This window comes from Rhineura floridana, chromosome 6, assembly GCF_030035675.1.
Source record: "Rhineura floridana isolate rRhiFlo1 chromosome 6, rRhiFlo1.hap2, whole genome shotgun sequence".
Classification (NCBI taxonomy): Eukaryota; Metazoa; Chordata; class Lepidosauria; order Squamata; family Rhineuridae; genus Rhineura; species Rhineura floridana.
In genome coordinates, this window is record NC_084485.1 from 153,047,221 (window position 1) to 153,060,346 (window position 13,126).

The 13,126-nt window shown below is 42.0% G+C and overlaps 1 protein-coding gene across 4 annotated transcripts in view; it reads right to left on the reverse strand.

The window, feature by feature from the left end:
* Window positions 1–13,126, reverse strand: part of COP1 (COP1 E3 ubiquitin ligase) — a 215,337-nt gene that overhangs the window by 144,704 nt on the left and 57,507 nt on the right. For all 4 annotated transcript variants that reach the window (XM_061634174.1, XM_061634172.1, XM_061634173.1 and 1 more), the window contains 3 exons: window positions 8,717–8,774; window positions 6,104–6,218; window positions 3,459–3,594 (listed from right to left, as the gene is read on the reverse strand). In XM_061634174.1, coding sequence (XP_061490158.1) covers window positions 3,459–3,594; window positions 6,104–6,218; window positions 8,717–8,774 — 309 coding nt within the window. The remainder of the gene's footprint in view (window positions 1–3,458; window positions 3,595–6,103; window positions 6,219–8,716; window positions 8,775–13,126) is intronic.

The window sequence follows — 13,126 nt, forward strand, 5'->3', positions numbered from 1 at the left end:
ACATCCAGAGGTTGTTCGACTTCACTCCCATCAGCCCCAGCCAGCATGGTGAATGGTCAGATATGATGGGACTTATAGTTTAACAACCACTGGAAGGCACCATGTTGGCTACTACCGCATTAAGACTTATCATGAAAATGGAAATCGACTGCCTTCAAGTCGATCCCAACTTATGGCTACCCTATGAATAGGGTTTTCATGGTAAGCAGTATTCAGAGGGGGTCTACCATTGCCTCCCTCTGAGGCTAGTCCTCCCCAGCTGGCTAGGGCCTGCTCAGCTGGCCACAGCTGCACAAGCCAGCCCCTTCCTTGTCCGCAACTGCCAGCTGGGGGGCAACTGGACTCCTTGGGACTGTGTAGCTTGCCCACGGCTGCACAGGTGGCAGGGCACATAACCCCTGAGCCACTCACTGTGGGGGTGATCTTTAGCTGGCCCTTGACACCCAGGAGACACGAGTGGGGATTTGAACTCACAGACTCTGGACTCCCAGCCAGGCTCTCCTCCCCACTGTGCTATACCAGCTCTTAAGACTTACTTTCTAATTAGTTTTATATCCAGTTATTTGGTCACATTCTGTGGTAGTCACTTCATATTTTAGAGATTTTGGATAGAAAATAGTTAATACAAGTATTATTAGCAAGAGATGGAAGTGGTTTCAAGCCCTTGGAGTGAGAATCCAATCCAGCATGGAACTTTGCCCTTCCTGGGTGGGAGTTAGTGAGGAGTTGCAAGTTTTTGTCCCAGGTGAGAGCTGGGACCCAATAATTTTCTTTGTTTGTCTGTCTCCTAGTTGTTGTCCCCAACACTGTTCCCTGGTGTATGCTTGTAGTTATTAGAGATGGGTGAGGAAAATAATGTGTCTAGGCCGGGTCACAGGAGGGGGGGGGGTCAATGGACTGCCATTCCTGTGATGAGAGCCAGCATGGTGTAGTGGTTAGAGCATTGGACTAGGACCTGGGAGACCAGGGTTCAAATCCTGACTCAGCCATGAAGCTTGCTGGGTGACCTTGGGACAGTAATAGTCTTTCAGCCTAACCTACTTCACAGGGTTGTTGCAAGGATAAAATGGAGAGGGAGGAGAACCATGAGTACCACCTTGAGCTCCTTGGAGGAAAGGTGAGATATAAATGTAATAATAAATAAATAATAGGTAGGGGGAGATACTGAGCTCGGTGAAGTTATACGTGGAGGGGGCTAGTTACATCAAAGTCCTTGCCCCCTCTGCTTCGCCTGCTGTATTTCAGAACCTTGGTCAGCTGATCCCTGGCCTGGTGATGGTGGTGGTAAATGCTAGGCTTGCCCAGAATAAAACACTATCATTTATTATTTGACTGTGGACAAGGGGGCTGATTTGGCATGCTTAACTGAGACCTGGGCAGATGAGCTTGGTGGCTCTATGCTAATCCAGCTATGCCTGCTGTGTTCTTGGTGCAGCACCATTCTAGGTCAGAGGGTTGGGAAATTCATAAAGATAAGGAATCTTCTTTTGTATCATCCTATTTGTCAACAAATATGGAAAATAAAACAATGCCCCACAGACTGGAAGCATTCAATATACATCCCAATTCCAAAGAAAGGGGACCCCAGGGAATGCAATAATTATAGAATTACTGCCTTAATATCCCATGCAAGTAAAATAATGCTCAAGATTCTACAACAAAGGCTCTTACCATATGTGGAGAGAGAAATGCCAGATGTCCAAGCTGGATTTAGACAGGGAAGAGGCACCAGAGATCATATTGCAAATATATGTTGGATAATGGAACGGATCAAGGAATTTCAGAATAAAATCACCCTATGTTTTATAGATTACAGCAAAGCCTTGACTGTGTAGATCACTAAAAACTACAGAATGCTTTAAAAAAAATGAGGGTGCCACAGCATCTGATTGTTCTAATGAACAACTTATACTCTGTACAAGAGGCTACTGTAAGGACAGAATATGGAGAAAGGGTGTGAGATGGGTGTATTTTATCACCCTATTTGTTTAATCTATAGGCAGATCATACGGAAAGCGGGACTGGACTAAGATGAAGGAGGTGTGAAAACTGAAGGGAGAAATATCAATAATTTAAGATATGCAGATGATACTGTACTACTAGCAGAAACCAGTAATGATCCGAAACAAATGCTAATAAAAGTTAAGGAGCAAAGCACAAAAGCAGGACTACAGCTGAACGTCAAGAAGACTAAAGTAATGAAAACAGAAGATTTATGTAACTTCAAAATTGATACTGAGGACTTTGAACTTGTCAAGGATTATCAATACCTTGGCACAGTTGTTAACCAAAATGGAGACAATAGTCAAGAAATCAGAAGAAGGCTAGGACTGGGGAGGGCAGCTGTGAGAGAACTAGAAAAGGTCCTCAAATGTAAAGATGTATCACTGAACATCAAAGTCAGGATCATTCAGACCATGATATTCCTGATCCCTATGTATGGATGTGAACGTTGGACAGCGAAAAAAGTGGGTAAGAGAAAGATCAACTCATTTGAAATGTGGTGTTGGGGGAGAGCTTTGTGGATTCCATGGACCGTGAAAAAGACAAATACTTGGGCGTCAGAACAAATTAAACCAGAACTATCACTAGCAGCTAAAATGACGAAACTGGCGTTATCATACTTTGGACACATAATGAGAAGACATTATGAAGGGACGTAGCACACCCACACACCAATACCTTTACTTTTTTTACATCTACATTTGCAAATTGTCTGAACAGAACACTAAGCATTATTTATATTAATTATTTATATTATTTATATTAGCCAGACTGGGTTTCTATGGAATTGAAGAATGAAAAACGATGATGGAAAGAGCTCACATACTGTACATTTGTGAAGTTCATAAAAAAAAGAGGCTGTCCTGTCCATTACTTAAATATGAGCAGTTAAAAAAAGCTAAAGTACACTACAGGCCAATTCCATCTGTTTCTGACTGCGCAGGTTAATCATGTGTTGATCTGACAATTATTTGTAGCCATATATTCCAGCTATAAAAACTCATCTGTTACCAAAATTAGGAGATGACACCTTTCATAATTTTCAGCCACCGCTAGGATATCTTTAATACACAAAAAGGTACCTGAAGATCTCCAAATATTCTGTTTCTTCCTATATTTACTTATCTCACAACTCAATTCAAATACACAGGAGTCTTTCACTGATTATGTTCATAACTATTTCACTCGCAGCAAGCTCCTGCTGCAATGAGGATCTAGTTTTGCAAATACAACTCCAAGCCTTGATGCTGTCAGCCCACCAGTTTGAGGCAATGCCACCCACTGATTAATTTAATAAGCTTAAGAAGGAACGCAAGGAGAAATTAAGACAATATTCATTTAGGCAAAATCTTGCAGCCAAAGAGGACTGCAAGTAAGGGAAGAACTTTGCCCAGTGTTTTCATAGCCACCAATTCTCAGAAAAGCTAGCATTTCAACCACATCACATTTATTACCTGGATACTATGCTGGATCCATTGTAGAGGTCACTAGCATAAGACAGCGTTGCCAGAGGTCGGACAGAATTGTAGCGAGTGAACTTGGATAGGCACTCCTGAAATTCATCCAGCTGACTTGAGGTTCTGTTGTCATCTAAACAGAGTAGTAGTTGGGGGGGGGGGAGAGAATAGGAATTTTTAAAAGGAAGAATACTAAAGGAAAATGCACTTTCAGACTACTGTAAACCCTAACTTTCCAATTACATTGCAGTGACTTTCCATCACCCTCAGCTCGTATCTCAAACACAGGGGGCAGTTACCAACGAACGCACCCTGTCCGTGTAAGGATGCCCGCTTCGGCAACAAGACTCTCCTCCCCTCCCCAGTCCTTCCCCTGCATGTGCCCTCTCTAAATCTACAGGATTGGGGGAACACACATTTAGGGGCACATGGGAGAGGAAAAGGGTTCCATTGCACAAGCAGAAATCCTTGCGCTGACAGGACAATAGTTTACTGCTACTCTGCATACAACCCATTGTATCTGAATATGTAGAACTTGATGTTGAAAAGCCATTTAGGCAGGTCATCAAGATTTGCAAAGACGCTCTGCGACATGAAGCAGTATACTAATTTTATTCAAGGGCAGGATTCCTGAAAGTAATTTACAAAACAAGTTTTACAGTACACATACAACCTGGGGGAACACAAGTATTACTCTTCCATTCCTTTGTCCAACCTAACCTGCAATCAAGCTGGCAAATACTGCTGCTTTTAAGGGAAATATCTTTTCCCTGCTATTTTTATAAAGGCATAGAACAGGAAGAAAGAGAATTCCTTCACAACTGAATCTCACATTATCAGCAGCAAATGAAAATGTATGCGAATACACACAAACGTCTGTTCTCTAATACTTAAGCATTCAACTTTCCTTACCAATAGCAGAGCAGCTTGTATTCCTACTGCAAAAGGATATCACAGTTCACTATTGCAGCCGTGACCACTCTTGCTAAAGCACAGCATATTTAATCCCAAAGACATTTGCAAAATATATGAATAAAAAGGGACTGGTCGCCATGTCACTTCGTCTATACTAAATGCACTACGATCGAGAATTAACTGCAGTTGCTATGTAACTATAAACACGACTGGTCCCTGCATTAACTATTTTGAAGAGTCATTCAAGAACCTTTTATTTAAAGTATTTTTAGGACACTTTTTAGGGTCAAACCCTCACAATGCAGCTTCCATTGTATAAATGGAAGTATAAAACCACAATATGTAATAAGAATAAGACTGCCATAAAATATAATAAAAAGAACAGAAAAGGCAATATTCAACTAAGCATACAATTAAAACAGATAAAATAATCCAACACCAGCACCATAACATATTCTCAAGATAAATCAACTCTGAACAAATGCATCTTTGACACCTGTTTTTGATGGCTTGTAATAATAGGGCCACGTAATCCTCCACTAAAACAGAGCTCCACAAATGTGGAGCCACTACCTAATGTAGCTTTTAACATTAAAAACTGCACTCTGAATTGGGCCTGGATAAGCACTGTCACCAACTGCTCTAACCCTAGAGCATATTACAGCAGCCAAGCCTGGGTGTCACTAGTGCATGAGACCAAGTCCATCCTTTCCAGGTAGAGTTACAGGAAGCAAATCAGCCTAAGGTGATAAAGCACTTCTAGTCTCTGCTTAGCACCGATACTTCTACAGATGATTAAAAGTCCGGGAGGATCGCAAAGGTGCAAACTTGGTCCTTCAAGGGGAATGCAACCCTATCCAAGACTGGATGCAAACCTCCATCCAAATCAGCCAAATCCCCTATCCGCAGTATTTTGTCTGTATTAAGCTTCAGCTTCCTCACCCCCATCCATCCCAAAACTGCCTTCAGACACCAGCTCAAGAGTTCCACATCCTCCCTGGGATAAGTAGGTGGGGGGAAAAGATAAAACTGACCATTTCCAAATGTCATCTCGCACTGATTTCATGTAGATACTAAAAAGCTATGGTGGGAGAACAAAACAGAATCCTGAAGGACTCCATAACCCAGAGGCGGAACACAAGCTCACCAGTACCATCTCCAAAGGTCAACCTTCCAGTAAGACTGGAGCCTCCATTAACACCATGTCTCCCAAGCCATGGTACAGTTAGAGAAGCCAAGGACATGGGCAGGGATAATACAGGTAGGGCTATCCCTAGAGGAGTACACCCTGCCTCATTGCCTTCATCTCTGACAACTCTCCTCCTCTTCAAAACGATGGCACCATCTCCTCCCTCCTCTCAGCTTAGTTTTGCTGCTCCTTTAGCAGTGGCTTCAGCCTCTCTCCCTCTTCTCTTCCCCCCACCCCCAAGCTTACGTTTCTTCTTTTGCAGCTGCTTTTGCACTGGCAGCAATCTCCTCTCTTCTCCCGGCCCCCCCAGCTTATTTGTTTTCTTTTGCTACTGCTTTAGCAGTAACAGCAAGGCCCTCCCCTCCACCCTTCCTACCTCACCCTAAGGAGAGACGAGGTGGAGAGCCTCATTGGCGAGAGGTGGCCCAATAGGGTGCCCTAAAGCACAAACCCCCACGCTGGATAGGAGGATACAGAGAAATGGATGCATGGTAAAGACACGGTAAGTACCCCATTCAGTAGCTAAAACATATTCTACCTGACACTCGAGTCATCCTGGTGGAAAAGTAGCATTGCTCCAGGTCCTCAAAATGAGCTGTAAGCCTCTTCCTCCTTGATGCTAACGTACTATTATACCAAGGCTGTTTCTTAGTCTAAAAGAAGAGAGGGAGGGGGAGAAAGCCGTATTCAGAAGCAATTCCTTTGGCAGATTCAACTAATCAATGAATGAACCATAGACAGACACATTTCAGATATGCTAAGAATCAAAACAAATGTTACTGTTTGTACCTTCTTCTGATTTTGTCAGTGGTTCACATGGAACAAAGTCTTTCCTATAATGCTTGTTTTTTATCAAGGTAGCAAATTACAGTAGATCTATAATTATGCCTCAGGCATAAGATTCAGAAGAGAAATATTACAAAGTTGAGTATTCCAGTGAATTGATGATACAACAGCAACTTCTTTTTAATTTCTTGTCACACCACTATAAAAGAAATGCGACCCAACTCTCTAGTTGGAGGGAAAATGTCTTTAATAATCACTTTCAAGAAAACAAATGACCCAAATGACTTTTGGGGTTCCCTTTCCCATGAAGGCAACTTCAATAACTACAGTTCTGCAAAGTAAACATCCAAGTTTCAGTATGATTTGCTATCTTGAATTTTTCTATGCAACTTCTTGTTACAAATATGTCTCCTTACTTGCAACCCAATGAATTAAACTCATAAAGATGGCTCCAATTAAACACAATATGATTTAAAATTGGGGTGGGGTGGGGTTGAGTAACACTGGGGCTTCAAATTTTCCAAAAACAAGACTCCAAATATTTGAATCAATAGTCGGATTTAAGCAGGCAGGGGAAAGTTTGGGTCTCATTCACATTTCCTGAGTTATGTAGTGTTTATAGATAACCTACCTATAAATTTTCTTGACAAGCTAGAATTTTTCTGCCTTCTTATTCCCAAATTGATTTTGCAATCAAATGTTGCAGAGGTGCAAGCTCTACTTTATAATGCTATTGACGCAGAACTCTAATTAGCAATATAAATATAAAGTTAGCATACACAGCCTATGTATGCCTTCAAAATATTAATGCTTAAATCTTTTGAACACAGCAAGATTATGGAATACCCACTCTGTATTTTACATACTAACATTAACAGAATTACTTGGGATCAAATTTTACTTTGATTTCAATGGAACTTGTACTGAGGTGTGCATATTTAGAACACCTCAATCAGATCACATCTTTACTATGGGGTGTGTCCCAGGACCTCTTCCAAATGGAATCAATCCAGCCCTCTGATCTATTTAGGATATAGTGTCAAAATAAGCTAATGTCACAAAAAATGAACACATCTCCAAAAAGATTACTAGGTGTAGACAACTTGTTGACGAGTTGAACCAGAAGACAACAGCCGCCATCTTTTCCATGAATATTTTGTACAAGGTATTGTACCTTGTGAAGGAAGCCTGTCCTTCACCCTGTTACTGATTAGTCTGATATGATGTGTCTTTGATTAAAATCAAGCTGACATATCACACAGGCTGTTTTCTTCCTTGATATGTTGACTTATCACACCTTCTGAAGCAGTTTTGATTGCACATGGGTAATAAAACATTCAGTATGCAGAATAATTTATGTTATTAGGGTCGAACTAGACATGATATAGGAAACATACGAATTTCTTCCAGGTTTTTAAAGAGTTAGTAGCAGCAGAGGGAGATCTAGTTTGGATCAAGACTAGGCACTAGCAAGCAGTAAGTTAAACATTCTCCTCTGTACTGTTTTCCCCCTGAAAATACCACTCCCAAAACATACACTCTGCCCCACAGGGCAAAGAGCAACTTGAGGGGTAGCAGTTCCCACTGGCAGGAGGAAAGGGTTAACCCACTCCCTGCACCATGATCCTGATCTAAACGAGAGCTCCCCAAGGCTGCTAACAAACAAACAAACGGAACCATGAAAAGGATCTAATGGATCATGTCTGGTTTGATCTTTACATGCACAGATTTTCATCTGGTATTTAATTTCTCATACTTCTTCAAGTATGAGACATATTGGCAGTGTTCAAATACAACACAAATCCATGGTTTAGCATTATGAGAATAAGTGTAGCCTCCCACTGGGCTCATACACTCTCCCACTCCCTTCTCCTCCTCTGGTGTGATTACTAGAGGGAACTGGACATTTATGCAACCATTTTATATTATATTAATCAGTTTAGTGTGTTGTCCAAATCCTAAACTGCAGTTAAATGTTAGCTATGGCTAGTGAAAACAAGCCAGCTTCAAAAACTATGGTTTGAAGTTGGCATGCTTCCATTAGGCATATTTAAGATTAACCATAGTTTGTCTGGGTGTGAACAACACAGCAAACTGCAGTTAATAAAAAACTAACCCATCCTTGCAGTTGCACCGGGGGGGGGGCAGCACTGCCTAAGTCTAGGAGGAGGCTAGACTGAGTCTTGTAACTATTGGCTAGCATTATATCCAGATCAGCACATTTGAAACCTTCAAATTATCTGCACTTAATCTATAATGAGCTTTGACATCTCACTGCAAAAGTATCCACATCAACCTCTCAGAGTGAGAGAGAAGTCCAAGGTCTCATTCCCCACCTTTGTATAGAGCAAGATTATTTTCTTACCTGGGAGCTGCTGCTAAATCCAGGAGGCTGGTTGTATTCTGTAGAATCAATAATGCTACTGTAGAAATAAAGAACAGAATCTGCATAAATAGTTAAAATATATACTACAAGCCATGCATATTTTCCCTATGTGCGACTCTAGTAGCCAGAAAAGGCACAGAGTGGCCATGTGTGATTAGGGAACATCTCTCCTCAGCAAGTGCCCTTCTGAAAGCTACGGGAGAAGAGGAGGGGAGGGCACCAAAATGAAAAATGTGAAAGTTTTCATTCATTAATCCCAGTAATCTACCCCAACAGATACAGGAGAAGAAAACAACTGCCAAGCAGTTCCTTGATAAAACTATATGAGAGCAAACAAAATCCCTACTACCTCCATGGTATCCAGGAAAAAATCCTCCTAATACTGCCTGACACATAGTTCCAGTTAGCCAGAAAGCCTGGGTTGGGGACTGTGACGAGGCACCAATGCCTTTGCCTTGTCATAAATGCTAGACCCTTACTGCATTCTCAAACTCCCAAACGTGGGATTGCACAGAAATGCAAAGGAGGTGGTTAAATGAAGGGCCCATTAAGGCTCTTAATAAGGGTAGGAAACACACATGATAGTAAAATCATAAAGCAACAGTTTAACAAATACACTGAACTGAAAAACTGCCAGAAAAAACAAATTGTGGCCTCCGGCTAAAAGAGGCAACAGCAAATGGGAGACTATCTTGAATTGGTTTTAAATATTTATTGTTTCTCCCATTTCACCAAACAGAGGATGATGATGATTGATGGTGATGATGATAATAGTTATTACAAAACCTGCTGAGCCTCTCCTATGATTACTGTACAAAAAGCTAGTTAAAATAAAGCCTCTCTTGGGGAAAAAAAGACTGAAAAGTTCTGCTTTTTACTGTTCAAAAAATGAATTCCATTTCTCAATAGGCACCACAGAAACCACTGATCAGCAGTTACAGCAAACCCCTTTGAAGTCCATTTGTAGGCATGGTTTGAACTCAAACCACAAAAACTACCTGTTTTTCCAATAGGGAACTCCTTAGTGCAGCAATCCCAATGGGGTTTGCCCATAGGCCAGAAGTTTCCCCACCCCGACATATCATGATGGGTTGGAAGCAAACAAGTGAAACTAATTTCTACTTTAACTGCATAACTGCAAGTAATCCTTCACTCTTTGTAAAGCCTAACTTCTCACCACATAGCATTTTAGCATAATTAAAGGACTTTAAGCCATTAAAGAATGGAAATGGAAATGGGCTCCCTTCAAGTCGATCCCGACTTATAGCGACCCTATGAATAAGGATTTCATGGTAAGCAGTATCCAGAGGTGGTTTCCCATTGCCTCCCTCTGAGGGTCAGTGACTGGCCCAAGGTGACCCAGTGAACCTCATGGCTGTGTGGGGATTCGAACCCTGGTCTCCCGGGTCGTAGTCCAACACTCTTAATCACTACGCCACACTGGCTCCATTAAAGAATATATGCCAACAAATACCAGCCCTCTAGGTTTAACCACCTTTGTAAACTTTTTTAAACAGGTTGGTTGTACAGTTTTCTAAAGCAACTACATACACCTACAAAACCATAACTGAATATACATTTGCTAAATTTTTGACCATACTTTAATGAGTCTCTGAAATATGTCTTCAGTTCCACACTCTGGCATGGTTCTCAAATAATGCTAAGGCATGGTTTGTTTAGGTTAGTAATGGTTTGATCAAACAAATCCAGTCCAGTAGCTTAACCATGGACTGGTTGTTCACATTTAACCAAGATCATCAACAATGGCTTGTTGTGGGTTTATGAACATTTGCTTGTTCTAATTATGCCTTGTCATTATATGCAAATCCAGCATTGGTTTGATTGCCCCACTCCGGACAGTCACCTGACTACACAGCTATACAACAACAGCAATGCAGACGTGAATCCCCTCCCAAGACTAAGCAGCTCACGCTGGCACTTTGCTCCAACAGACTCCGCTACAGCCCTTTCCTCACAATGCAGGCAGCTTGGCAGCTGCTGCTGAGAGGAGGAAAGCTTCAAGCAGGGACAGGAAATGTTTTCCAGCCCTAAGGCCACATTCACTTGTGAACTACGCTCCAGGGTAGGTGGACCAGAGGCGAAAGTGGGCACAGCAACAGGCCTGACTCTTACCTTTATACAGTAGGATATATTCCAGCCATGCAAAAAAAGTCGGGGTGTTTTGTATATAAACAAAAGCACACACCTGCACATCTCTAGCCTCCATTCAAGCAAGCAAGAGGAATTATCGCAGTTCAAGGAAATATTCCAGCCAGACAAAGCCCTCAAGGAGGGTGTGGGCCACGCCTAGTGGGTGCGGCCTGGAGGTGGTGCCAAGGGCCCAACGCAGAGGCCTGGAGGGCTGCATTTGGGGGCCAGGCCACAGGTTCCCCACTCCTGCTGGGAAATGTCCACAACCCAGCACTCCTCACTAACATCTGAAATGGGGTGGGTAGGAAAGCAGAAAAGTTAAGAGAACAGTATACAAATTTACCTAATTAAATTAAAGCAACCATTTAATGAAGGTTTTATAAAAACATCATGGAAACAGATTGTATTTCTCACAACAAATAAAAGTGTGCATTCCCATAAGGAAAACTGTTAAGGTTAAAAAAGTTCAAACTCCTTATAGTACAGAAATACAATCAGTAAAGGGGAATAAACTCAATGAGCAGTCACTTAACACTCAATACTGCCCATAAGAAAAGTCAGTTGCCTGCAATTTGCTTCTTACGGCTGCAGCATAATTAGCACCTCCTGTGCAAATATCAGATTTAAAATCCACATGGTACCTTGAAGTCTCAGTTGTTTTTTACAAATTTACTAATTCAGACCATTGGTCCATCTAGCTCAATATTGTCTACTGACTGGCAGCAGTTTCAGATAGGGAATCTCTCCCAGTCCTACCAGGAGACACTGGGGATTGAACCTGGGACTTCTGCAGGCAAGGCAGATACTCTTATCACTGAGCTGCAGCCCTTCCCTAATCATCCCTGCCCTTGGTGACATTATTTCTACCTGCATTCTGAATGTGCTTTTTAGAGGTTTGCCAGGCCCGAAGTAGGTTCTGAGATCTTTCTTCTCAAGCTCTCAATTTCTGGCACAACCCACTAGCTAAAGGACAATTTAGTCAGCAGTGCAGACTCTCCAGAATGGCCCACAAATACCTTTTAACACTGACTCCCTCCCTGGCTGAGAAGAAATCCAGGCTACCCAATCCATGGCATCCCTTGACTTTCAACAGGCAGAATCCGAAAGATTAAGGAGGAAATCCTGGTCAGATGAGGAAATCACAGTGATCAGAGATCTAAGGATCTCACCACATGAACAAGAGGGACCCTCACATCAGTTCTGGAAAAATGCCATTTTCACCTGGCACTGTGAGGAGATATGCCAACAAAGCTACCACTACAATCCCTGCTATTTAATATCTGTATGAAGCCACTGGCAGTGGTCATTAGGAGATTTGGAGCAAGGTGCCATCAATACAGTATGCAGATGAAACTCAGCTCTATTTCTTCATAATATCTGAATCAGGAGAGGCCATGCAGGCCCTGAACAGGTGACTGGATGCAATGGTGGGATGGATGAGGGAAAATAAGCTAAGCTTGAATTACAGCAAGATGGAGGCTGTAATGTTTGGGTGGGGTTTTTTGGAAGCTAAAGGGGAAGTATTTGATAGATATGAGGACTTCAATTATTAGTGAGAAGGATCTTCTCTCCAAGATTGGATTCACAGAGGCTCTAAGGTATTTCTTGTTCCATGGTGATGTGGGGGAGAGATTTCCCTTTCAGCAGGCAAATGTTTGGGGTATTTGTTGGCGGATGGTAAGCAGTGGCCCCTATGCTTTTTTTGTTTCTCTAAAGAATCATGAATTCCTGACAAAAGGGGGGGGAAGCTTAAAGAGCTTCTTGACTCCAAAGAACTTTGACTGTTCCATTAACGGGAGAAGGGAGGGAAGCTGGTTTGGCTCAACTGCTGCCAAGATAGGCTGAAGAGCTGAGTTTATCTCTTTCCACAGTTCATGCAAGTGGCCAATGGTAAAGGGCTGATAATGTGCTAAGGGAATGCCAGTAGTATGATGCTGCAAGGATGCTTGCGACATCAGATGGGCAGTAAAGAGTGGGCAGAGAGGAAATAAAACAAGCTTTCACAAAACAAGCCACCATTTGATCATCTATGGGGCAATTCACAACATGGGTTGTTTGTTAAACAAACCATGGCTTACACAAACCATGGCTTAGCATGACATATGAACCAGGCCTCAGTTTCCTTCCTTATATTTCATCACTGGCACTGCTGGAATGGGACATTATTTACAATTTAACTTAGTAAATTGAGTTTCTCTAACCATGTGTGCATTAGCTACACCATTTCAGAGCTGCACA